We start from the raw sequence: 27,820 nt of genomic DNA on the forward strand, positions 1-27,820 counted from the left end.
TTAACTGAATCCTATGACTGATAATTGCTTAATTACAAAATGTCATGCAAAGATCAGGAACTATGTATTTAGGTGTGAATACCACATAAAAAATGTGTCAATATTCTCATTAACTCCAATTAGAAGGAAAATATAAGAGAAAAATAATAACCTGGGGTGTGAATTGTTTCTATAAGGCTTTTAAGATATATCAGGAATATATCACATGACATTTAAAGTCTAGCACTTTTTCCCTTTATCGGTATCTATTACCTAAATTATACATTCATGAAACTCTAAAGTTCACGGGCACCTGTGTGGCCTTCATTTTCTTAGAGGCCAACCCAGGTTTGACTCAACACAGGCAGAGTTAAATAGCTACCAGCACAATGACTGAAAGAGTTCTCCCAAATGCAAATGTCGTTTTCCCAAATTCAGTTACAGCATTTTGGGGAATGGTACCTACCACCCCAGTCTCAATGGAGGGGCAATTCCAAAGTCGTCACAATGATTCAGATAATCCAAATACCTTGAATGTCATAGTTTCATTATGTCCTAGAGGAGCTAACTCAACAATGACCAAAGCAGTGAAAAGAGATGACACCGACTCCATAAAGACTTTCTCCAAAACAGGAGAGGAATGCTCTTAGTTTTGTTATGTGGAACGAGTCTAGAAAGATAAAGTCAAGGGGTGCAAATGGAGATTTATGAGCGAAGGAGGTGCACTGAGATGCAAGAGTCACACACAGGTGTCCAAAATGGCATCAGTGGACGCACCATTCTCACAAGGACAATCCTTCAGTTCATAGCAGGGTCCCCAACTCCACAAGGATGGAGAACTGATTAGGGCCTGAGTGAGAGCTATTTTATCCTTAGGATGCATTACTGATTGGGCTCAACATCAATACAGAATTTTATTTATATAATTAATTCTTAAGGAATTGCTCTTATCCAATTAACTTCCAAGAACCCTGCAACTCTTTATGGGCAACGCACAGGACCATTCTTTTCTTCTTCCAGAAATGATTTTGAAACTATATGCATCAACTCAGGCCTGTTATTTATATATAAAAAACACATAATCTTTTTATGTGCTATAAACATTGAAACCTGCACATGTAAAGAGCATGAACGGCATCAACACAATTGATCACTCCGTCCTTGAACTTTCTCCTTTGGCTGCCAGGGAAGCCTTCTGTCTTCTTTCTTCTGACCACAGAGGCTGCAGCTCTCAGTCTCATATGTGGGGTTCTCCTCATCCTCCCGTCCCTGATGTTGGATGTTCTAGTTCTCAAAGCTCTTTTCTATCTTTTTTTTTTTTTTTTTGGCAGTACGCAGGCCTCTCACTCTTGTGGCCTCTCCCGTTGCGGCGCACAGGCTCCGGACGTGCAGGCTCAGCAGACATGGCTCACGGGCCCAGCCGCTCCGTGGCATGTGGGATCTTCCCGGACCGGGGCACGAACCCACGTCCGCTGCATCGGCAGGCGGACTCTCAACCACTGCGCCATCAGGGAAGCCCTCTATCTATTCTTATTCCCTGGGTGGTGTCAACCCATCCCACAGCTTTAAATACTCTCTATGTGCTTATGATTTCCAAATGTTTTTTTCCAGCTCTATCTTCTCCCTTGATCTCTACAGTCCCAGACACTCAATTACTCTCTTAGATGTCCACCAGGCATCTAAAATGTAACATGTCCCCCAGAGCTCTTGATTTTCCTTCTCAACCTTATTCCCAACAGTCTTATATATTTCCTCATTTCCAAATGAAAAATGAAGGGGCCAACTTTCACTCCTCTCTCTCACACACCACAGCCAATCCATCAGCAAAATCTTTTGGCTTTACTTTCGAAATATATCTAGATTTTTACCACTTCTGTCTCTATCCACTGTTTAATATCTAGTCGAAGCCACTCTTATCTCTCTTCTGAGTTATCAAAGTTGACCCTCCTAGTCTCCCTGCTTCCACCGCTGAAAATCAGTCTGATATTAAGTATTTATATTATATTCACTCAACAATACTTATGAATTGTCCATACTAGGAAATGCACTGTGCTACTCAATGTATAGGGCACTGACATGCGTTTGACCCAATTTCTACCTTCAAGGTAGTTGACATAATTTTAGCATTTGTAAACTTTTGTGAATTTTGATTTAGCAGTTTTCTTTTTCTATTTGAGAGCCAATATTTTTACAGGCCTTTAAAAATCCTGAAGGCTTCAGGCACTTTCTCCATAATGCATAGTGGATAAAAGGCTCTGCAAAAGGAAAAGCTTGGAGGATAGGGCATTATACAAATGTAAATGCTTTAATACATTTAATAGTAATATGAACATGTAATATATCTTTAGGAAGGAAAAATGTGTTTAAAGCACGACAGTTACAAAAACGACACACACATCTGAGGGGTCAATACAGTCACCCATTCAGACTGGACAGGCGTCCTTAAAATGATTTTATGGTCAAAACCCAATTTTGATTAAAATTCAGTTAAAGATTTTTTTTAAAGAAAGCAAATAAAGTAGAAGCCAATTTAACTGGTTTCTTCCTTTGTTTGTTTTTTTTTTTGCGGTACGCGGGCCTCTCACTGCCGTGGCCTCTCCCGTTGCGGAGCACAGGCTCCGGACGCGCAGGCTCAGCGGCCATGGCTCACGGGCCCAGCCGCTCCGCGGCATGTGGGATCTTCCCAGACCGGGGCACGAACCTGCGTCCCCTGCATCGGCAGGCGGACTCTCAACCACTGCACCACCAGGGAAGCCCCTCTTCCTTTGTTTTAACATATGTTTTGACTAATCTCATCTTCGATTCCTTAATTTAGGGATCATGATTTATCTACTTGTTCATCAAATATTTATTGAACTATGATGTTCCAAAACATCATTGTTTTTGTTGAGTTTTGTGTTATATTTAAATTTGAGATGCTGTCATATAATGTCCATTATAGGAAGAAAGAGATTAAACCAAAAGGAGAATTTCAGCCTAAATATGATAAATGGATCTTTGACACTACTTTGTAGTTTAATAAGAAGATTCATTAAGTCAAAGCAACAAAACTTAATCTTTAAAGCACTATAAAAAATCAGAATCTCCACAAGATGGCAAATTTTTCCTACCAATGCTTATTTGATGTTAAGCTAAAAGAAAATTAAGTCTTCATTAGTTATAGTTGTTTATTCTACTTTTCAGTAAGCTTTTTTGTTAGTCTGAAGGTTTTGTGGGTTTTTTTACAGTAAAATAGATTTATAGGAAATACTATATTTAACCAAAAAAGTTCAATGTTGATCATAAAAACAATTTTAGGGGAAGACCATGATTATTTCTTTTGAACAGTTAGCAAATTTCATAGATATATCTCCAAGAGTAAATGTTTACTCCTTTCCTCATTTGTCTCTCTTTGATTTTATTCACAAGGTTTAAAAATCAAAGTTTAACCTTGTAGTCAACAATCCTTCTTTTTTACTAAATTGATCTCTATGTGACACACTAGCCTGCCCATTTGAGTCTTCTCTGGCATTTACCACTTGCTCTGTAAGGTTGCACGGATGCCACCCTGCCTTGAAATAATCAACACTGATACTTTAATTTAAAAATCCTGGGCTTCCCTGGTGGCGCAGTGGTTGAGAGTCCGCCTGCCGATGCAGGGGACACGGGTTCGTGCCCTGGTCCAGGAAGATCCCACATGCCGCGGAGCGGCTGGGCCCGTGAGCCATGGCCGCTGAGCCTGCGCGTCCGGAGCCTGTGCTCCACAACGGGAGAGGCCACAACAGTGAGAGGCCCACGTACCGCAAAAAAAAAAAAAAAAAAATTTAAAATGCCCTGTATTATGCCAGTGTCTAATATTTGCTTTTATTTAAATATTAAATTGCTTATATTTAAATGGATAAAAGTTACAGAAACATTCATTCTTCTTAAGAGCAAACAAAACTCTTCATTGCAGTCTGTCCACTCATCCATAATTCAGGAGCCCAGCCTAAAACATTATGCCCGAACAAGTACAAATACTGGCAAAGGTGAAATACTGAACTGCTACAGTAGCAGCTAAATTATGTAGCAATCTATGTGTGTGCCTTAATTTCATAGCAAACTAAAAGCAGAAAAACAGTCAGCAATTATGGTTGTAAACTAAATAAGCAAGAGAGGAAAGCCAACTTACCATTATTCAATGTTACATGCTTTTTATTAGTTATACATGGAGCTGATATGACAATAAAACCCTAGAGTGGGGGAAAAACATTAGTTGTGTGGATTATCTATCCAGGCAAAGAGAAGAGGATTCTAGAAGAATGTTCTTATATATTTGAACTTTGAAAATAGCAACTCTGGTTCTATTTAAGTTAATAAAAATTTCCTGTTCCTCAAATAAATTCCCTCACTTGTCTTAATTATCTGGGTAATAATAGCAGCCCTCCATTTATTAGGACCTTGGTCCCTGGTTTGGAGGTTCTAGCAGGCAAGAAAAGTTACTCAATACCCCTGGCAGAAGACAGGTCTCCTCTGGCCGGCTGACTCTTGTTTGGGTTCAAAGCCATCAGTAGGATGCACAGTGAGAGCTGAGATGAAGAGGAGGCCTTGCCAGCTGAATCGGCAAAATTAACCCAGCAGATCAATATGTTAACAGACAAATCCGCAGATCACCTTTCCTTCCAGCCCTGTCATTTGGCTTTCACTGTTGCAGGCTAGATGTGTTGCATCTTGTACAGACCTTACATTTTGTTGTCACCAATTACCTATTTTATGACATAATTGATGCTAAAAGTAGTGATAAGTATCTAGGGCTCAGGAATTTTCTCTCCTTCTGAATTGTAAGGTTTATTGTTCTAAATTTGTCAAGTACCCTTAGGACATGTTATAACTTTTTCTTATACTAGAGAGGAAAAAAATTATACAGTTAAGTATAGTCCCTTCATTATGTAATACAGTTACTTGCTTTATACAATACAGAATATAAAAAACACGGTTAACATTCCTCCCCAAATCCGCATGACTAGCCCAATTTGCAACAAACTGTCAGGCCTGTGCCTTCTCATCCAGTTTTCTTCCATGACAATCGGAACAGCTGACCATATGACAGTATTTATAGTTTTTAAAGCACCTTTTGTCTATTATGTCACTGAGCTTGACAACAATCCTGAGAGGGCTGAGCAGGGTGGTGAAAACGGTCCACATTTTGCAAGTGGGGTCCCTAAACACATAGATGCTAAATTAGGACATTTACCGTCACAGGCCTAGGGTGCGGGGAGGGTGGGACTCCAGGGCTTTCCCCCACTCCACCCACCTCTCAAGCAAAACCATCTGTACATCCACGAAAACAAACAAATGAACAAAGCACTGAGCCATCAGCACCCTTCTGTCTCCTCTCACCCCTAACCATCACCTTAATAAAAAAATTTTTATTGATGTATAGTTGCTGTGCAATATCATATGTTATTTCAGGTATATAATACAGTGATTCAGTTTTTAAAGGTTATACTCTGTCTATAGTTATCATAAAATATTGGCTATGTTCCCTGTGTTGTACAATATATCCTTTTAGCTTATTTATTTTATACATAGTAGTTTGTACCACTTACTCCCCTACCCCTATATTCCCCTCCCCACTTCCCTCTCCCCACTGGTAACCCCTAATTTGTTCTCCATATCTGTGAGTCTGCTTCTTTTTTGTTATATTCACTAGTTTGTTGTATTTTTTAGATTCCACATATAATCAATATCCTACAGTATTTGTCTTTCTCTCTGACTTATTTCACTTAGCATAATGTCCTCCAAGTCCATCCATGCTGCTACACTACAAAAAAATAAAATAAAATAAAACACTGAGGCATCAGTACCCTTCCCTCTCCTCTCACCTCTAACCACTACTTTAATAAAAGAATTTTCACTCAAACCAAAATAAGTATAAAGAGTAGAGTGCTGGTAGGACCATAATCTGATTCTGAATTAAGTGTTTCAAACTTACTTCCTACACCTTTCCTTTGTTGTCAATATGTATCTTATCCACAGAATTTTCACGTTTAATCATTCAAAGGAAAATCTGCTTCATTACCTAAGCATCTTCCCACACTTTTGCAAAGAACCCTAAGTTTCCATTCCATCATTTTGAAGCTGAGGTTACTGGGGCACAAAATGGTTCAGTCATTTGTACCCAGGCAAATGGCAAAGACGGACAAGAGAGAGTAAAGAACTCCACGTTCAGTGTTCCATCCACCCAAGTAAAGATGTACAACTTAAACTGGAGATCCTTGGCAATGGGGAGACCCAGTCAAAGGTTTTTCAGCCTATGGAGGAGGTTTATGCCCACATATTCAGCAGGGATCTGGTCTTTTATCTAACCAGGTTCTTTCCAGCATGACGAGTGGGATTTTTCCAGAATCGTTGGGAAACAAACGCTGCTTGCACTGAAGCATCACAAATCAGCCCAGGCAGATGAACATGGGTGGGGGTCACGTGACTGCAGGAGCTTCAGTCAAATTGGTGGTCTCCGGTCAGACAAAGAAAAACACCCATTCCCACTGATAGCCTGATTTTCTATAAATCGGAGCATGTTCCGGGTCATGAACAGCCAGAGGTGAGAGTCTGGTCTGTATTTGAAAGTGAAAAGTGCCTAACTGGAAATGACTGCTCATGTGCATATTAAATGCATTAGAAGCCTGGAAAGTGGGGCTGTGACAGATTAATATGACGGCTGCGGTGCAAAGCCACATGCTCAAAAGCCAAGCTACAGTATTACGCTCAAGCTCGCTTGACAAAGCCTAGAGCCAAACACGGCTAAGTATGGCCAGTTTTATATCCTGAAAATAGCCATTTGAAGCCTGAGAGAAGTAACAGGAGGACTGGGACAAAAGAAGCATTATTTTCATGTAGGCGTGGATGATGATTTATTTTTTCTGGTTCAAGGAATACACATATTAAAGTGTGTATTTTAAAGCCTATTTTAATATTTTTCTAGTTCAGATGGAAGTCATACTGTACACAGCCTTTGATTTTAGGAGCCAGACCAAAGTAAAAATCAACTACTCACTTAAAAAGGAAAGGAAGGACAAGGTTCTGGGAATTAACCCAGTCACAAGCCATTCCAATCTTTCTGTTAATGCAAAATCCATTCATAAATTGGCCAAATTGTTATTAACTTCCAAAAACTCCTTTGAAAATTATGAGTTTCAATTTCAAATGAAAGAACTTGAACCATTCACACTGAAGAATTCATCTATGAGCTGCCATAACATTTCCCTGTTAACTCTCTTGTGTAAAACCATTTGGTTTTCTAGAGAAAGAACACAGGTGAAGGACGGGGTTCCAGTCCACACAGGGCCACGAGCCATTAATCTCGTCAGGTCATGACACCCCTCTGGGCCTTTTGGCCTCTTTTTGCTTAAAGACTTTCTAGATGTCCATGAGCTTTCTCGCTGGGATAACTAAACTACTGGTTTACTTATCTGACTGTAGCATATAATTATTTGTCCACCATTGTCATGATATCCTTATCAGGGCCTTGTCATGGTGCTGTATCGTCATTTTTTATTGAAAGACAGTTTGCCGATGACTCAGTTCTCAGCCAGACACTGAACTGAATAGCCATTAAGGTCACACTAATGCAGACACGAAACCAAAAAAGGAGCTTTGTCTTTTTTCTACTTAAAGAAGACAGCATCTTAAAACAGCATGGACTAGTTTGAAAACACTAGGATAAAAGCCATCACGGTGCTATTCCTTGCAGCAGCTTCATAAAATTGAACAAAAACGCAAGCAAACTGAAGAGAATCTGAGGTAAGCTGGCATTTAAAATTTAAAGCATATGAGAAAACAAAACAAAAAACCCTTGACATTTCTGCCCCTTACCTTGCAGCCTTTGCATCACGTTGGCAATGTCCCGAGAAGCCCGCGAGGCTGTCCTGGAGGCTGCCATGGTCCCACCTTGGCGTGGAACCACCACTGGAGACTCTTTGCCTGACGTAGTGCAGCCCTAGGTCCCTCCAGAAAACATACTTGAACTTCTCCAGTTCTATCGAGTCATGGACGAATCCCAGGCACTCCCAGCAGTCAGCGAAGAGATCTCCCGGAAATCCAACCACTTCTTTTTTCTTCTTTTGCTTTAAGACTGTCCTCTTAAATGAACTCAGGAACCTGAAAACCAAACAGAAAAGGTTCAGTATTTTTAAAACATCTATATAGGTCACCCGAGTGCAAAAAGTAGAGCTATCTTTATTCAATTTGAAGAGATGATTCATCTCTTATTTCTGAAGTGAAATAACTAATGTAAAAATATTTATAAACTATAAACTTTATAAACTATAAAGGCAACTATGAGGAATTCTCATGTACTTGATAAACACATAATCAAAACGTACACAGTAAAATTGGTCGCTAAAAGGAGAAATGTTCATTTTTTTCCATGTTTTCTTTTTAAACTAGACCTTTTTCATTGATCTATGAAAGTGAAAGTACCTGTATTCAAAATGTCAGTTCTATTTCCTAATATTCACAGGTTCTCTTATCTGGGCTATTTCAGCCTGCTTTGCACACCTATTTTGCTCTGTTGTGTTTGTACACTTTTTAGGAATGAGATCAGATCTTAGCTCCTAAAATTTGATGAACTGAAACAGGATAAATATAAAACTATTTCATTCTAGAAATTCAAATTTCAAATCTTGTCATTTTAGAAGACAAATGGGTTTGATCTAGCTTTTCCCTCCCCATAGAAAGATTCTAAAGTAAGCTGGAAGGCTGGGGTGGGATGGGGGGCTAACAGAGAGGACATTTTCCTTCCAACCTCTTTCCTTCCTGTATTCTCTGCTTTGGTCAAGTTTAATTCATCATGCTGGATGGGGGGAGGTAAAAAAGAGATAAGAGAGTAGTTGATGAAATCTTGACATGGAGACATGTACTTTGAACATGAATTTCCTAATCCTAGGGTTAGCCGAAGAGGAGGCCTTGCCATGAACAGGACAACTGATGACAGAAAGAAGAGGAGGGTGAAAAATGTACCCAGAGAAAAGAAATTTAACCAAGACACCAAACCAAGGGGGCTTATGTGAGCATAATACTTTTACAATTCATACTCATCTCTGGGCTATGATGATGAAGGTGAAGAAAAGAAACAGGGTGGGGGCAGGGGAGGACAGCAAAAGCAAGACGGCAAAGAAAACACAGCGCATCTATGTGTGTGGTCCACCTTCATCTATGGGATGGTCCAACTTCGGCAAGGAAATAAGAGGTGTCTATGAGTGCGATCAAACATTATAACGTGAATGTGTGGTCATAAAACTTGTATTATTTGTGAAGAATTGGTTAAGTAATACAGTGTAATTACAGATTACAACTGATTTTTTAAATGGCATTAACACTAGTATATACTGGTATCTAGTTAGATTCTACGAATAAGCTGATAACATCTTTTTAGACCACTACCTCAAAAAGGATGTAAAACATTGCACACTGTTGCTGCCCTGCACATTTCTGGGGCCAGAAAGGGTGTACCGGTCACTTAGCAAGTTACGGGTCAGTGGTGCAGTGAATAGCACTGACTGGTAAGAAGGCAAAGACAGACTTCTCCTGGCAACTTGCAAAGATACAGAAAGCAGGACCCAATACTTGGCAGCTTCTAGGCTAGAGAGGTACCTCTCAGTGGGTGGTTCCCCCAGGGATTCTCAGAGGAGAAATAATTACTAATGGCTGGCCCTCATGCCTCAAGGCCTGCAGCCCTACTGGAGCTGTACATCCATTAGCAGCCTTCATGTCCTGGGGAAAAACATTCCACCAGCCCACATACCAAAGCTACCTTAATTTGAAGACAGATAGACAGGGAGAAGTGCCTAAGGGATCTTACAAATGGCTCCCCTAGGGCTTCCCTTGTGGCGCAGTGGTTGAGAGTCCGCCTGCCATTGCAGGGGACACGGGTTCGTGCCCCGATCCGGGAAGATCCCACATGCCACGGAGCGGCTGGGCCAGTGAGCCATGGCCGCTGAGCCTGCGCATCCAGAGCCTGTGCTCCGCAACGGGAGAGGCCACAACAGTGAGAGGCCTGCGTACCGCAAAAAAAAAAGCAACAAGATGCATGCCAGGCAGGATGGATAGCTTGAGCAAAGGCATGGACACAAGAAACAGCATGATTTGTATGTAGAACTGCCAACAGTCAGTGAGGGACTCTATCAGGTGACATTCTGGGGCTGAGGCTGGCAAAGGAGGGAGCAGCCAGATGGCTGAGCCCTGTGTGCTCTGCCCAGAAGCTGGTCCTGAGTCTCCAGGAGGCAACAGGAAACCTTGAGGGATTTTGAAGCTGGACGTGACCACGTGTGATTGAGGTTATTCTAGCTACACTTTTTTTTTTTTAAGTACATTGCTCTTTTTCTTTTTTTTTTTTAATTTTATTTATTTATTTTTGGCTGTGTTGGGTCTTCGTTGCTGCACGCGGGCTTTCTCTAGTTGTGGTAAGCAGGGGCTACTCTTCGTTGCGGTGCGCCAGCTTCTCATTGCAGTGGCTTCTCCTGTTGCGGAGCACGGGTTCTAGGCGTGCAGGCTTTAGTAGTTGTGGCACACGGGCTCAGAAGCTGTGGCTTGTAAGCTCTAGAGCGCAGGCTCAGTAGCTGTGGCACATAGGCTTAGTTTCTCCCCGGCATGTGGGATCTTCCCAGACCTGGGCTCGAACCCGTGTCCTCTGCATTGACAGGCGTATTCTAACCCACTGCGCCTCCAGGGAAGCCCATTCTAGGTACATTTTTTAAGGGTGTATTTGAGGTCGACAGCTCAAAGTTCCAGGAAGATCTGTTAGGAAGGTATCTCAGGCATCCAGGTGGAAGGTGATGAGAGACTGGAACAGGATGGTGAACAGAGGGTAAAATCCAAACAAATCTTGAGGAGACAAAACGTGCAGGACTTGGTGACTGGGGGGAGACAGGGAGTGGGGGGGTGAGGTAGTCAGGGGATCGTGAATGACTCTCAGGGCTCTGACTTGAGATTCTGTGGGCCACGGTGCCATAGGCTGAGCTCAGCAGTAGAGGAGCTGTGCAGGTCACTATTTCCCCAAACTCTGCAGTTCATACCCTCACATCCTTGCTGAACAGAATCTTAATTACCCCTCCACACGCTCAGCTGAGCAAATCCAAAGGCTCGCTGGACCCAGCCCAGGACCCACACTCTGCGCGAAGCCCCCGCTCACACAGCAGCACACTTTCAGCAATTCCCTCCATTCCTCCAGCACCAACAAGCCACACTATGCAAAGACCTGTCTTATAATCCGTAACAGTTCGTCTTATCTCCCTCTAATGAGACCTCGAACATTCTGCAGGCATAGAGATTATATGCTGTTTTGACATCCCACCCACTGATATTAACTAGATCCCCGAACACATCCTAGCCCCCAGTACATATTTTTGTTTTCTTGAATCCCTTTCACTCCCACTCCTTTGCCGGAGTGAGTCACATAAGTGTCTAATTTTACATTTAATTATTGTTTTCCTCTATTCCTCACTAAAGTATGAACGTGTAGTTTTCTACAGGACTACCCTCAGAAAACTCCTTCCTCCCCACTGCAAAAGACGTTGATGCAACATCCTTCCCTTTTTAGACATAAGATTAAATATTTTGCTTTTACCATTCATGTACACACATATTTCCTATTTTGTGAAATTATGATATTCTTGCTTTCTACGGATACTTAAATTTAAAGGGCCATGTGATTTGATAAAAATTTCAAATTAATCAGACAAAGATAATAAAAGGAGATTTTTACAAGATATGTGTTCTGGATGTAGGAAGATGTGAGTTTAGACTTAGCTCTGCTCTGACTAGCTGGATGATCTTGAGCTGGTTCTGTGTATGGAGGTGCTCAACAACCACCTGAAATGGGATCGTGGTAACGGGAAATGCACAGACTCTGGACCAAAAGAGCCATGGAGCTGAGTCTTAATTCTGCCTCTTCCTGTCCATGTGGGCATGACCTACAGAACTAGGACATGAGAGGAATGTCCAGCACTGTCAATGATCTCAAGAGTCCCAGACTAATTAAGAGTTTTTAATCAGGTGCAGGATATTGGGGGGGGGGGGGAGGAAGAGAGGGTGAGGGATGGGAAGGGAGACTTAGGGAGACACTGATAGGTTGTGTGCCAATTAACAGTCCTTGCACCATCTTCTAATCATTTCCAGGGAAGGAACTAAGATTATAAAGCAGCTAATCATATCCACCACACCTAGCAGAGAGGTAAGATTCCTGTATTTATTATGTCATACAGCAAATGTATTGAGAAACCACGTGTAAAGGACACCGGTACTGAGTAAATAGCAGTGAACAAGACAGATAAGCCCCTCTTAGAGTTTATGTACCAGAGCAGGGGATGATACAAACAATATTACAATAAAGTAGGTTGCGTATGGTAATGGAGAAATCCAAGGTACCGTGGGAGCAAAGAGAACACCCAACCACTACCATCTGCTTATCATGCGGGATGCAGAGGGAACTTAGAGTATCTGCTATCTGGGATTCTCCTATCTGAACAATGTACTCTTCTTAACACCAACACCTGTGAAAAGCACGGGAATGAATCATCACAACTTGACTTTTCCAGTCTCTAAGCAGAATGGACAACTGGCTGCTAAAGCAGTTTCCTATTTGTTCTATTAAAAAGGAATACTGGGGGCTTCCCTGGTGGCGCAGTGGTTGAGAGTCCGCCTGCCGATGCAGGGGACACGGGTTCGTGCCCCTGTCCGGGAAGATCCCACATGCCGCGGAGCGGCTGGGCCCGTGAGCCATGGCCCCTGAGCCTGCGCATCCAGAGCCTGTGCTCCACAGCGGGAGACGCCACAACAGTGAGAGGCCCGCGTACCGCAAAAAAAAAAAAAAAAGAAAAAAGCTACTGAATACATCTCAACCCCCCTTCTATCTAAGTCCTTTGCTGGAGCAAGTCACGTAAGTGTCTAATTTTACATTTAATTATTGTTTTTCTCTATTCATCCTTTAGTAATGGTACTAATTAATGAATGCTAAGATGGCTAAATGGTGGGGAGGAAGAGGGACATCCTGCAGTTAATACAAAAATATTACTGATGCCTGTGTACCGGCTATCAGTGAACAGTGCTGCTAATTATTCACTCATGAATTTTACAGGGTAACAAATAAAATATGGTCCTTTCCCTGGAAGAACAAAAATATGTAGAAGTACTCAAAAGATGAAGTGCAGAGCTGATCAGCATGACAGATACTATGTCATGATTGAACATTTTTTTGTAAGCCTGGAGTATAAATCTTGCCCAAAGATACCTGCTACCTTCCTCCCATGCTTTACTAGAGTCTATATTGCACTTCGTGCCAAACATGAGTTCTCACTGGTTGAGACCACAAGGAAGGACACACATTTAACACATTTCAGAAAAGGAGATATGCAGACTTCCTCAAAGGGGAGGCTTGGGTCCTGCACGCCTGTCTTCAGACCACAGGGTGTGACTGCTGTATCTAGCGCTGGTGCCATCTGCCCTGGGGAGAAATTGCTACCAACCTTGACCAGTCATGGGTTTCTTACATCCGGTTTCAGTGACACCTCCCTTCATATCCAAGTAGCTGTGTGGGCTGCATAATTATCAGAGAGCAGGTCCTACTGTAGCACCCTCCCCACTTAGCACAAGCAATTCTTGAACATTTTTCAATGATAAACTACCTTTTCTCAATCTTTACTCCTTTGCACAGAAGAATCAAGTGGAAAAAAATTCTTACGTGGGGGACGAGGACAGAAATAAACCAGTTTGTGAAAAAATCATTAGTTAAGACAGATAAAAGTGAGGCTATAATGTAATAACTGAGCAAATATTAGTTAAGACAGATAAAAGTGAGGCTATAATGTAATAACTGAGCAAATATTAGTAAAGACAGACAAAAGTGAGGCTATAATGTAATAACTGAGCAATATTATTATCTGAGTCAGTCTGAAGATGTGTCTTTATCTTCAGCCTGAAATATATTAAGTTAGTGTTGATCTGGCAAATTTGTTCTAAAATTGCCAGAAAGTAATAAACAGACTCAAAAATGCAAGAAAAAAACAGATGTGTTTTTTATTACACTGTTCTGGTGATGTCAGGGACTTTTTATCCATCCTATTAATCTTTTTCATCATGGAGAACAGCAAGCCTCTCAAAGAACAATCCTCATGACTCATGGCTAAATCAGCATTTTACGCAGGTGTGGGTCATATTAATAATCTTTGCTTAATTGAAAATTATTATATTTCTCATACACAAGTCTAGCTCCTGAATACAAACGCTTTCTTTGGAAAAACAGCTCTCAGATGAAGACAAAAATAGATACCCATTAAAGAAGAGAGAGAGAAAAAAAAAAACATTCATTTTGAACTCTCTTAACATTTACAGAAAATTTTCAGATGCATACAGGTTTTCTACCCCAAACTGAGGAGCTCTGAAATGGACATTCTGGGATGCTAAGACCGGTTTCACAGCTGGTGTCTTTTTCTCCCCAGGGTTGAACCTGACTCTATTTGTGGAAGAGGGCCTGAACTTGCAGCCTCCAAGCTCTGTTATCCGAGGCAGCCCGCTGAACCCCGTTTCCCAGCCGGCTTTCTTTCCTTGATGGCTAATAGCTGCTTTATTTTGCATATTTTCCTGCCCTTTGCCATACACCTGCCGCTGTGTGAACCACCATTTCACAGAACTCCCTCCGGCAGTGATGCAAAATCTGTCTGAAACGTATCTTTCTGGAGAGGAGATGAAAGTTATCTTGCCCTCTAGCGTAGGGTCCGCCTGCCAGAAATCGCAGGGCGACAGCTGGAGTAGAGTCTGAAGCCCCGGCCTCCGCTGTTCCTCAAGCCCCGGGCCGTGCTACCCATTTCCCCTCCCCCAGCCCTTCCTAAAATAGTCGGCAGTGGAGGAAGGGAGGCTCCTGGAATTTGTTCAGCGCCCTACATCTCCCATCTGATAGTAGCAACTGTCTCGACCATCGCAATAAGAGGGTGGCTGCCTTTTTCTTCTGCATCACTGGACCCCAGAAGAAGTGCCACAAGCGGAAGTGACAACTCAGAGGGGGGATATTAATAGGGGTATCTACGCATGAGATGCAAGGAGAACGCTCCCCACCTCCGTCTCTCCTCATCCTTGAGTATCACACACGTACACACACCACCGCCACCATCACCATCCTCTCCCTCCCATTAAGCACGCACGACCCCGAGCACGCACATACAAACTTGCTTACAATTTGTCTGCAATTTGTGCTGCTTGCACCCATATTCTCTCTCTCCTTCCTCTCTCTCTCTCTCCTTCCTCTCTCCCTCTCTCCTTCCCTTTACCTTCTCTCTCTCTCGGGCTTGTTCTGGTTCCAGGTGGCGCAGCGAGCGCAGCGGCGGTGCCGGTGCGCGCTCTGGGCCGGCCGCGGTGGCGGGAGCCGGGGCGCGGCTGCAGGGCAGCGGGGCGCCGGGCGGCCCTGGTGACCGAGTACAACACGCCGGGCCGGCTCCCCGCCGGCGGCGGATCCGCGGCCGCGCTCCCGGGCCCGCTCGCACACTCACTCACTCACTCCTGCGCCCAGCTGCTCGGCGGCTCTGCCCTCCCTCTGCAAGCGGTCCTCCTTCCGGGTGCACCCTGGGGGTTCAGGCCTCCTCCCACTCCCCCGCCCCCGCACTAAAGCTCCCTTCGGGAAGGTTGGCTAGGCGGGTTCAGCCCCCAGGCAGGTTCCCGGCGCGACCCGTGCGCCGCCACGCCCCTCCCCGCGCCCGGCGCCCGGCTACAGGATGCGCTGGTCCCTGGCAGAGCCAGGGGCGGGCGCCCGAGCCTCTCTCACCCGCTTCCCTACCTCCCGGAGAAGCACGGCCTCCGGCGTCTCTCCGCAGCTGCAAAGCCTTTCCGTGAGCCTCCCTCTCCGGGAGCCTTTCCACGGGGTCCACCTCCCGGAGGTCGAGGAGGAGAGAAATGGCCGAGAGCGCTGGGAAGGGGATTCGCTGCCCTGGCTTGCTAACTTTGCCTGGGGTTTCCACTGCCCTGCTGACCTTCCTGAGCAGAACCTATCTTGAAAGGCTGGGGAGGTTCCCTGATGGTCCCGGGAAGGAAGTGGTGCGGTTCAATGAGGACATTCCTCTGGCTCCTTTCAAATCAACTTTCAAAAAGATCCTAACGGCTGACCTTTTGGCTGTCAAATCAGTAGCATATAATTTTAGGGAGACTGGTCAGACTATAGATTTTTGTTCATGGGTTTATAAGGCTTGAATTTCCCGAGAAGACACCTGACATCTGAATCGTATTTATTCTTGGTTATTCGTTAAGATGACCCTGGAGAACTACCTTCAGGTTCTTCCCTCACGCTCTCCCTGAGGCTTTCATCACAAGTCCTCCTCATGGTGTAGAGGAGAGTCTGGGGTTGCCTAGTAGCCTTAGGAAGAATTTATCTTGTGGTTTTATGGTTTCCAAGCAAAGTCAAACATAGTCTCTCTTCACCAACAACGAAGCCCAAGTCCAACAGGATTGTGGCAACTCAAATAATCGAAGCTATGTTGCAAGAATCTTAAAAATAATAATTACCTTCTCGAATTTTCTATCTGAAAATTGTTTTTCCTATTCTCTACATCTGCAGAATGGAAGGATGGGGCTTTAAAGTGGATGAAGTTTTTCTTTGCCTCCTGCCTTTCCCTCCTCACTTGCTGCCAACACTCCACTGATTAGTTTTGCATTTCCTTCAAATTCTCTCCCTTTTGGATTCCATCAAAATAATATCTGACATGGATCTGGTAAACTCACCTGATGTGTTACCTTTCCTTGTGTTTACATATCTCAGAGACCAAAGAATGAATCTCTAAGTACAGCACTGGTTGCACCAGGGAGTCCTGCCTGGAGAGGGGATGTTGGGGATCACCCTCAACATATCCTGCCTCTGCCTCAGGGTGACACTCACCGTGGATGCCCAGAGCTCCTTGTGGAGATAACCGGCCAGAGCCTAGTGGTGCCAGTTAGCTCCCTCTGCCTGGGTAGGACCAGACTGAGATCCAAGCTGCAGGCCTGCCACTCAGGAGGAGAGGATCTGACTGAGTTCTTCCCCTCTGCCTGTGCTTTCATCTAAGCAACTCAACCCACCGACTGAAACTTCCTCATTAGATTTAGCTGCTCTTCTCCCAGGCACAGACAGGCAGAAGCCTAGGGCTTCCTGGCTGGCCCCGGTTGCCTGATGAACTGAATGTCCACTCTCAGCTCAATTTTATCCTCCACAGGACTACGCGCATCATCGACTTTTGGAACAGGCTTGTCTTTTTTTTTCTTTTTCTTTCTCCATAAACCCCAGGGAAGTGTGTTGTAGCTTCATTTATTCAACAACTATCGTTTGAACACCTACCATATACTGAATATTGTCCTAACCATTGGAGCCACAGTGGTAAGTAAAAGTGGACCTGGTTCCTGCCTTCACAGAGCTTCCAGTATAATCAGGAAGAGAGACACTCATCAAAGAGGCACACAAATTATTATAAAACCTCAGCCTCCAAGAGAAGGAAAAAAAAAATGAGAGCCTTCAGTGAAAGGAATTAATTTAGTTTAGAGATCAGGAAGACTTTGCTAAGGAAGTGACCTTTGAACTGTGATCTGCAGGAAAGGCAACATTAACTAGGAGAAAGACAGGTAGGCTGGGGTCTGGAACAGCGCTCCAGACAGGGAGCACAGTGTGCAAAGGATCAATGGAGGAAAAGTAGATGGTGCATTTGAGGAAGTGAAGACCAATGTGGCTGCAGAAGAGAAAGCAAGGGAGGGGACAGGAGCTACACCAGGAAATGGGCCCCTTGAGACCCCAAATGAAGGGAAGGGTAGATTGTGCAGGTCTTAAAAACCAGCCCGAAGAGACGGGTCTTTACATAAAGCCTTTACAGTGTTCTCAGTAAGTGGTGCAGTATGATTACATTTATGTCTTGAAAATTTCCCTTCGGCTACAATGTGGAAAACAGATTAGAAGTAGGGCCAAAATGGGTAAAGGTAGACCAGTTAGGAAGTTGCTACAGTAATCTTTTAGAAAGATCATAGGCCTAATTATTAGAGTGATGGTGATGGGAAAGTGCATGGATTTGAGGGATGTTTAATAGATAAAGTGTATGGGACATAAGGTCATGGGTGGCAGAAGGAAGTCAAAATAGTATAGTGCTTAAAGTCTTGGGTTTTGAAGCGAGAAAGGGCTATGCTTGAGTCTCAGCTCCATCATTAACTATGTGTGTGATTCTTAGCTAGTTATTTAACCTCTCACAAGTTCAGATTTCACAAACCTGTAATCAGGCTGATAACAGCATATCTCACTCATAGGGCTGTTTTGGGGACTAAATGAGCAAGTACTTCATCCTTCAGAGCCTGGCATGTGGTCAGGAAACACAATATAATTAGCATCATTATTATAGTTATTATTACTATTATTCTCGATGTTTCTGAAGTTGGCACATAAAGGGACTACCGACTCTACTTTGCAACAGGCTGATTGGGCTAGAGCACCAGTTTCTGAGAGCAGCAAAATATAACCAGGGGGCCATCACAGGTTGAGAGACAGCGGTCTGGGGAGCAACCTGATTTCCTCCTCCACGGAGCCCAAGGTCTGTTCTCCTCATCTGTCTACTCTTCATACCCTCTGAGTTTACACAGAATCCTATTCCTATACATCATGGCATCTGGGCCCCCAATACCTCCTCCCTGAGTTAATAGGAAGTGGCAAAGAACAGCAAAAAATGCCCGTTGATTTTAGTTCAGCGTTACCCCAATGGCTGCATCATTGTGTTCTATGTATTTGTAAAATAAGTCACAGTGCCCATATGAAATCAGCAAATAATCCGTTATATGTCTATCCTTTCTCTTTTATGTAATTGTGTTAACACCATGGCAGAGATTTACCACATTTAAAAATATGTTGTTGATTCATCAAAAGCAGCAGCCCAGAGTCTTACCGAGGTGCATCTTTACGGGGATGAGCCCACGTGCAATTTAACAAGCACGTCTCTTCTTCCACCTCTCTCCATTAGTCTTAAGTCCCTTCAAAACAAACCTCTATGCACAGGGCAGGGAAACTAAACAAAATGGCTCTTGTGTTTCCAAGGTAAAGGGGCTTTGTATCGTCATGGTCTGGACGCAGTCAGTAATGGTCTGGTTGGGTTAGGCAGCCCCTTACTTGGTAATTGCCTCTGCTGGAGTTCTCACAGTCTGCTAACGAGAGAGGAAAGACACACAGGGAAGGAGGGGCTTACCTCTATTGGTCAGGAAAGCTCAGGAGGATTTGGGGTCCAAAGAACTAGGATTCAACCAAATCCTCCAAAATGCCCCTTTTGCAATTCTCAATAAGGGCCATGACTTTCACATGAGAGGTTCAGCAAGGCTCTGAATTCATCTTACATTATAAATGTGCAACCTGCAACAATACACCTTAGGTCTGGTTTTTGGCTCTGTCAACATTGTAGCTGCAAGGGTAAGAGTCCTAGAAGCTGGCTGGGTCTCTGACCATGCCTTGATCCAAGATGGTAAAGTTTCTGAACTTGTCATTTTCTTTTCTTTATGGTCTTCATTGTCAGAAGTAGCTGACACACATCATAGTTCTTCTAGTTCTCTTTCCTACTGTAAGATTCCACAGCAGTAGCCAAATTGGTCTCCGAAATTCTTGTCTTCAGTAGGCCCTTAATTTCAGGGGTTAATTTCTTCTCCACTACTTTCCAATACTCTTTGGAATTCTATTTTGCATTGGAATCATATCATCACTGTATGTGAACCTAGGCAGGTCAACTAACCAACTTGAGATTCTCATCTTTGAAGGTCTGGACCCAGGCATGGCATGAAATATTGTGTCATCTAGGATTCATTAAAGAAAAATCAAGACAACTTGAGGATGTGAAACAAGGATTTAGGTGTTCAAAGTTTTTGATAAGGCTAGAGAGGTGACCGTTAGTATGGCTGCTTTTAGCTGTCATTGCACCTGCCATTGCAGGTGCAGTTCAGAACTCAGCAACTCACTGCTGCCACCTAGAGGTCAAGATGCTGCCGCAAATGGTGAGCAGCATCACAGCTGCCTCTGCGCTGACTCCTGGTGATGGAGCTTGGTATCAGCCACTGTAGAACTACTGTCATTGCTGCTGGAGGGACAATTTCTCTATGTCCCATTTGCCTTCCAAATCTCATGTGAGAGCATTGGCAGAATGCACATTTCATCCACCCTACCCCACCCCACCCCCAGGAAAGAGCCTGGGAAAGGTAATCCTCAGACTTCCAGCCCCTGAGATACAGGGAGAGAGAGCATAGCACGAATTGTTAGTGAAGATTGTTTGCCAATGAACGGTATACAGTACAAACACAGACTTGGGAAGAAAAGCAAGCATGTATTCAAATTAAAACTCATAGTAACTCCAGTTTAAAACATTAGGTCTTTTTAATCTATTTTAACTCTCATATTGATATTATTTTAGAATTTTACATGTTAGGATTTTAAGACTATTTTTTAAAAGAACACACACACAAAACTAGCATTGCCGATGAATTTTAAGATGACATCATTGACTACCCAGTGTAGTCTTCTTGTCACTTTCTCCCTATGGTTCCCTCAGGAGCTGTCCTTAGACCACTGTTGTCTCTCCCCTACTTTAACCATCCACTCCCATGATCATGGTCTTGGTCTTGTCATTATTAATAGTAACAATTATTTGATACTGATAATCTCAGTCGTTAACGCTCCACTCTTCACCTCCTCTTTTGTTTCCAGCCCACTTATTCTTTTGCTTCAATTCCAATAATCCCTCAGCTGAATAGAACCTTATAGCCATTGATAAACCACTGCCAGCTTTATGTTGCCTTTGTATTAGAGAGGGAACCTTCCTCAAGATGCTTCAACTCCTTCTTTTGGAGGCTATTATAATAGACCATTTCTGAAGAAGTAAAACTGTCACTCTTTGCAGATGACATGATGTAACCGAAAGTGGTGTCTGGCTGCTCGATGCTCAAAAGCCAATAAAGAGGCAGGGTTGGTGGAAAGGAAAGTTTGCTTTACTCTGCACGCCGACAACGGTGGGGGGAGGGCAGACACCTGCCCAAAGGCTGACTCCCCCTGAATGACAATCAGTGGGCAAGAGCTTTTGTAGGTGGAGGGAGGGGGCTATGTGCAGAAGCAGCACAGTCAGCTCTGACAGTCATCTTGAAATTAATCATGAGGTGGTCTGATCAGCGTCATCTTGATTGTTTTAAGTACAGTTACTCTTCAGTTCCAGGGTCGGTTTGTTCTCATTTCCTTGAGGCCAGTTCTTGGAACTGTGACAGCTTACGTCATGGCTACAGTCTGGTCATCATGTAGTTAACTTCTTCCACCTGGCGGGGGTTTCAGTATTTATAAGACAGCTCACAGGATACGGCTCAGAATATTATCTATAGCCCTTGAGAAGGAACTAAAGGTCCTTGACTATGCTTAATGACTAAATTATTATTATTTGGTCTCCTTTGACTGTTTTCCTTTGTTTCTATATTTTCTCATTTCTCTGATTAAACTTATTCTTTGGCTAAAGTTTTTCCACAGACAAAAGGCAGGCTGAGGACGTGGGGTAATAGACCGCTAGGGCCCTGCTCCATTTCAATGATACTATATATAGAAAATCCTAAAGACACCACCAAAAAAACTGTTAGAACCCATCAATGAATTCAGTAAAGTTGCAGATACAAAATTAATCAACAGAAATCTGTTGTTTTTCTATACACTAACAATGAACTATTAGAAAGAGAAATTAAGAAAACAATCCCATTTGCAATTGCACCAAAAAGAATAAATACCTAGGAATAAATCTAACCAAGAAAATAAAAGACCTGTACTCAGAAAACTCTACGACATTGATTAAAGAAATTGAAGATGAAAAAAACAGATGGAAAGATATACTGTGTTCATGGATTGGAAGACTTAATATTGTTAAAATAACCATACTACCCAAGGCAATCTACAGATTCAGTGCCATCCCTGTCAAAATACCAATGGCATTTTTCACAGAACTAGAACAAATAATCCTAAAATTTGTATGAAACAACAAGAGATCCAGAATAGCCAAAACAATCTTGAAAAAGAAGAACAAAGCTGGAGATATCACACTCCCTGATTTCAAACTATACTACAAAGCTACAGTAATAAAACAGGATGGTACTAGCACAAAAACAGACCATAGGTCAATGGGACAGAATAGAGAGCCCAGAAATAAACCCACACTTATATTGTCAATTAATCTATGACAAAAGAGACAAGGATATACAATTTGGGAAAAGACTCTTCAATAAATGGTTTGAGGAAAACTGGACAGCTACATGCCAAAGAATCAAACTGGACTACTTTTTCACACCATATACAAAAATAAACTCAAAATGGGTTAAAGACTTAAATGTAAGACCTGAAACCATAAAACTCCTAGAAGAAAACAAAAGCAGTAAGCTCTTTGACATTGGCCTTAGCAGTATTTGGAGGGATATATCTCCTCAGGCAAGAGAAACAAAAGCAAAAATAAAATGGGACTACATCAAACTAAAAAGCTTTTGCACAGTGAAGGAAACTATCAACAAAACAAAAAGGTCATCTACTGAATGGGAGAAGATATTTGCAGCATTATTTACAAGAGCCAAGATATGGAAGCAACCTAAGTGTCTGTGAATGGTTTAATGGATAAAGAAGATGTGGTATATATATACACAATTACTGGCCATAAAAAAGAATGAAATCCTGCTATTCACAACAACATGAATGGACCTAGAGGGTATTATGCTAAGTGAAATAAGTCAGACAAAGAAAGAAAAATACTGTATGGTTTCACTTATATGTAGGATCTAAAAAACAAAACAAATGAACAAACATAACAAAACAGAACAGACTCATAGATACAGGGAACAAATAAGTGGTTGCCAGAGGAAAGAGAGTTTAGGGGATGAATGAAATAAGTGAGGGAGATTAAGAGGTACAAACTTCCAGTTACAAAATAAATGAGTCACAAGGATGAAATGTATAGCATGGGGAATATGGTCAGTTTTATTGTAATATCGTAGTGTGGGATATAGGGTTACTAGATATATCAAGGTGATCATCTTTAACGCATAGAAATATTGAATCACTATGTTGTGTACCTGGAACTAACATAGTATTGTAGGTCAATTGTACTTCAATTTTAAAAATATGTAGACACTGGGAAGAAATGCATCAAAATTCTAATTATGGTTATATGTGGGGAGCAGGGATTATGGGTGATTGTTAATTTTTTTTACTTTATTTTTTATGTATTTCTAGTTATCTGAAATGAACATATATTGCTTGAAAAATCAGAAAGAAAACAACAAGTGTCATAAAAGGCCATTTTTTTTGATAAAACAAGAGTTCCATCCACCAAATAATTATTGTAATAAATATACAAATCAAATTTCAAATATGAAAGGGACCCACTTAGAAGGGGTACCCTTAGGTGTATATAGTGCATAGCCTACATCAGTCACCTATGGCAGTTCTGTGACTATTGATCCTACCAGTTTTTCATTGTCCACCACCCCTTTTATATTTATTCCTCTTAAAATGATTTAGATTTCATATTTACTTTAAAATTCACCTCCTTGCATTTATCCTTAACTACCTTTCCTCTCACTTTCTCCTACTCACTTGACTAAACCACATACCTTGTTAAATTCAACTCTGCCTACTTGGTGCATGCACTCACAGTGCATGGTTGTGCATGGGTGGAGAAAGATCCAATCACGCTAGCTGTTCTTTGCATTTATGATCACTAAATCAAACGTCCCTGAATACTCTGCATCTCTGATCAATACACTCTCCCACTTTCCTGCACAAATTTCATACATTTCCCTGGTTCCACAAACTTCCAACATCCTTCCCCCAACTAAATTTTCAACTGCCAACTTTTCTTCCTATTTCTCTTGCACATCTTAAGCAATCAAGAAAATTTCCATAAGCTTCCACTAACATCTGCACTGTTTGCATCAGTGCCTTATGTAATATTCAAACTTGTCTGCTTTTGCTACAAAAGAGCTCTTCAAGCTCCTAGCTAAGGCTAATTCCTCCACTTATTTACTCAATCCATCCTTCCTGCCAACCGTATTTTCCTCTCTTCCCAGAATCAGTTATTTCTTTTCTCTTTACTAGTTTATTCCCAACAGTATGGGAACATTCTGCTATTTACCTCATACTAAAAAAAAAAATTTCTCTTGATCACCATCTGAGAACCAAATAGCACCCATTTCTTTCCTTGTTTTCGAGCCAACTTCTTGAAAGTGCTGGCTTTACTCACTGCTGGCCATCTTTCTCCTCCCACTCGCTTCTGAGCTCGCAGCACCTACCTTGTCTGGGTTACCAGTGACCCCTGTGCTAAATTAAATGGCGGTCTTTGTCCTTACCTCGACCTATTAGAACTACTTGACAAATTTTATTTTTTCTCTCTTTTTTTTGTTTTTTTTTTGTTTTTGTGGTACGCGGGCCTCTCGCTGTTGTGGCCTCTCCCGTTGCGGAGCACAGGCTCCGGACGCGCAGGCTCAGCGGCCATGGCTCACGGGCCCAGCCGCTCCGCGGCATGTGGGATCCTCCCAGACCGGGGCACGAACCCACGTCCCCTGCATCGGCAGGCGGACTCTCAACCACTGCGCCACCAGGGAAGCCCTTCTCTCCTCTTTAAAGTGTTTTGTCACTTGCCTTCTGAACCCACCACACACACACTTCCCTTGCTTTAATGCTTCTTCTGACTACTCCTTGGCTTCTTGGTATTCTTTTTTTTTTCTTTTGGGGGGAACTGTGCAGCTGTGGGATCTTAGTTCCCTGACCAGGGATCAAACCCGGGCCCTTGGCAGGGAAAGCCCAGAGTCCTAAACACTGGACCACCAGGGAATTCCCCTTCTTGGTCTTCTCTGCTACTTCCTTCTCACCTCCTCAACCTCTAGTCTTTGGAAGACCACAAGCTCCAACTTTGGAGCTTTTCTGTTTTCCAGCTGCACTAATTCCTAGGTAATCTTACTCGATTTCATAGTGTTAAATATTATGTATATACTATGAACTCCCGAACTGAAATCTTTAGCTCAGACCTCTCTCCTGAACTCCAGACTTGAATACCCAATCGTCTACTTAAGCTATCCACTGGTTCTAAAGTTTAAAACGTATCCCAGGGCTTCCCTGGTGGTGCGGTGGTTCAGAGTCCGCCTGCCGATGCAGGGGACGTGGGTTCGTGCCCCGGTCTGGGAGGATCCCACATGCCGCGGAGCGGCTGGGCCCGTGGGCCATGGCCGCTGAGCCTGCGGGTCCGGAGCCTGTGCTCCGCAACGGGAGAGGCCGCAACAGTGAGAGGCCCGCATACCGCAAAAACAAACAAACAAACAAAAAACAAACAAAAAAAACGCATCCCAAATGAAATATGTCCAAAATGAAATTTGCCATCTTTCCATCTTTCCTTTCAAACCTGCCCCTCTTTCTGCCTTCCTCACATTAGTTAATGATAACTCCATCCTACTCAGTTAGTTGCTCAAGCTAAAGCCTTGGTGTCACACTTAATTCTTTTTCTCATTTCTCACCTTCCGTCAATTAACAAATTATGTCAATTCCTTCTTTAAAGTATATCTATAGAATGTCCTTGTTCTTAGTAAATAAGGTCTGAAATATGTAATAGTACTAGAGCATGGCGTACCCAACATACTCTCAAATGGTTCAGAAAAAATAATATGATGAAAGATAAAGAAGAATATTCATAGGAAGTAAATGAGGCAAAATGTAAACAATCGATGGGTCTGCTTGAAAAGTATATGGGAGGGCTATGTAATACTCTTGAAATTTTCTCTAGGTTACAGAAAATGTACCTAAAATCCATTATTCAGCAGCTCCACTGCTACCACCTGGACCATCACCTCTTAACTTCAGGCTAATCTCAATATAACAGCCAGATAAATCTTATTACAGCACGAATCAGGTACTTCCACACCTTTGCTCAAAATCCCCCAATAGCGTTCCATCTTACTTACAATGAAGACTGAAGCGCAGTTATGATCTATAAGGCCCTATGTGATTTGCCCCCAAGACCCTGTTAGCCCTCTAGTCTCAACTACAACTCTTCCCTTCACTCCCTGCCCGGCAGCCACATGCACTTACTCCTTGATGCTCCTGAAGGGGACTAGGCAAGTTGCTGCCCCAGGGCCCTTTCAGGTAACATTCCTTCTGCTGAGAAATTCTACTCTGAAAAGTACTCACAGGGCTTACTCCCTAACATTTTTCAGGTCTTTTATCAAATATCACCTTCTAAGTCTTTCTTGGATGCCCTATATTTTTAAATCCCCTCCACTCTACTTCAAAATTTCTATCCTTCTTTCCACTTTATTTTTTTCCTCCAGCACTTAACACCAACATTGTATATGTGTTTACTTACTAATCTAGTTTTTCTATCTACCCCTAGAATGTAAGCTCCACAAAGGCAGATATTTTTGTCTGTTTGTTAACTCTTATATTCCTAGCATTTAAAACAGATGTATAGAACGTACTCAATAAACATTTGTTGAATAAACTAATGAATAATTTATCAATCTCACTATACCTTATGAAATTCTACAAATCATCAATTATACTGTTACATTATTATCAAACCCACTAGAAAGTGGTTACCCAAATCTCCAGGGTATCTGGATCCTCAGTGGGCCATTAACTCAGGATAATCCCATGCTTCATGATGTAAAGGGGTAGAAAATGATGTTTTTCTTTCTTTTCAACTCTTCATTCTATCTTTTCTTTTTGGTTCACAATTTTGCAACTACTCCAAACACTTCTGTCACTGCTTTTGGCTCTGTTTGGATATATAGTTTTATGCCTGACGTGGCTCCTGATAAGTAGACATCTCTGAATCCCCTGATAAATTCACTTCGACTTTTTACTCTTGTCCTGTTTCCCTTGGGTTTGTGTCGCAGTCTCGGCATATTGGAGTCTTTCCTTTCTTCTTTGTCTTATATTAAAATTATCTATCCTTTCTCTGTCCTTATTTATCTCTTTTTCAGAAGGTATTAACATTTTCTGGATACTTTAAAAATGAATTTCATAGGCCGCCTCCATTCTGCCTCACTTTGGATAATGACTTTCCTAAATACTGTTTTGAATTTACCCTTTGTTTACAAAATAACTGTGCCAGTAATGACATCAGGTTGTAGATGGGTTTGCAGTGGGAAGAGATCATGTGGATTGAAGAACTTCTTAATTGGATTCCTACAAAGAGTGTTCCAGACTGGCTGAATGAGCTCAGTGGAACACAGTTTTATTGGCCCCTTGGAAATACTCCAAGAAGCCTCTGAGAAAGGAAAACAGACAGTTATTTGTGCATTTCTTCTTCCTGGTTTATTTCACTACCCATACCTATTTCCAGCTGAAAAATTTGTGAGAAATCATCAAAATCAAGTTTATATGTGACCATGTTTCAGTTCAGAATCATTATGATACAAGCAGCAGAAAAGCCAACTGAAACTGGCAAAACTCATAAAGAAGATTTATTAGCTTGTGAAAGTTCGAAAAGTAGGTTTGAGGATTCACCCAAAGTTTCCATCAAGGGTTTGGTTTCTTTCTTTTCCTCTCTTCTGCTGCTCACGTGTTGGCTTCACTCTAAGGCTGATTGCCCTAGTGGTTGTAGACTAGCTACCTACGTCTTGGTTCACTGATTAGAAAAGAAAGTACTTGTGTCTAGAAGTTCAATGCAAGGGTTCTAAAACTTACCCCAGATGGACTAGCTTAGGTTATGTGCCCAACATCCTCATCTTAACCAACTTCTGTGGCCAAGAAGAATAAAATGTCCTCATTTAGCCAACCAGGACCCATCCTGGGTATTAAACTTGACAAAATATTTTCCCAAAGCCAATGGTCTACATGAACAAACTATAGATATCT

General features: G+C 42.4%; 1 protein-coding gene across 14 annotated transcripts in view; it reads right to left on the minus strand.

Annotated features, from left to right (window-relative positions):
- Positions 1 to 15,870, minus strand: part of SYNE1 (spectrin repeat containing nuclear envelope protein 1) — a 454,201-nt gene extending 438,331 nt beyond the window's left edge. For 5 of the 14 annotated variants that reach the window (XM_089922159.1, XM_089922161.1, XM_089922156.1 and 2 more), the window contains exons 1-2: positions 15,258 to 15,527; positions 7,813 to 8,097 (exon numbers count right to left, since the gene is read on the minus strand). In XM_089922159.1, coding sequence (XP_089778285.1) covers positions 7,813 to 7,879 — 67 coding nt within the window. In that variant the 5' untranslated portion in view covers positions 7,880 to 8,097; positions 15,258 to 15,527. Of the gene's footprint in view, positions 1 to 7,812; positions 8,098 to 15,257; positions 15,556 to 15,760 lie in introns of those variants that run through there. The other 9 variants (XM_089922157.1, XM_089922152.1, XM_089922155.1 and 6 more) reach the window with 5 other exon arrangements.
- Positions 15,871 to 27,820: the final 11,950 nt, after the last annotated feature.

The sequence above is a fragment of the Delphinapterus leucas genome, chromosome 12 (assembly GCF_059928025.1).
Source record: "Delphinapterus leucas isolate spDelLeu-1000000601 "Yukka" chromosome 12, BTC_Dleu_Yukka2, whole genome shotgun sequence".
Classification (NCBI taxonomy): Eukaryota; Metazoa; Chordata; class Mammalia; order Artiodactyla; family Monodontidae; genus Delphinapterus; species Delphinapterus leucas.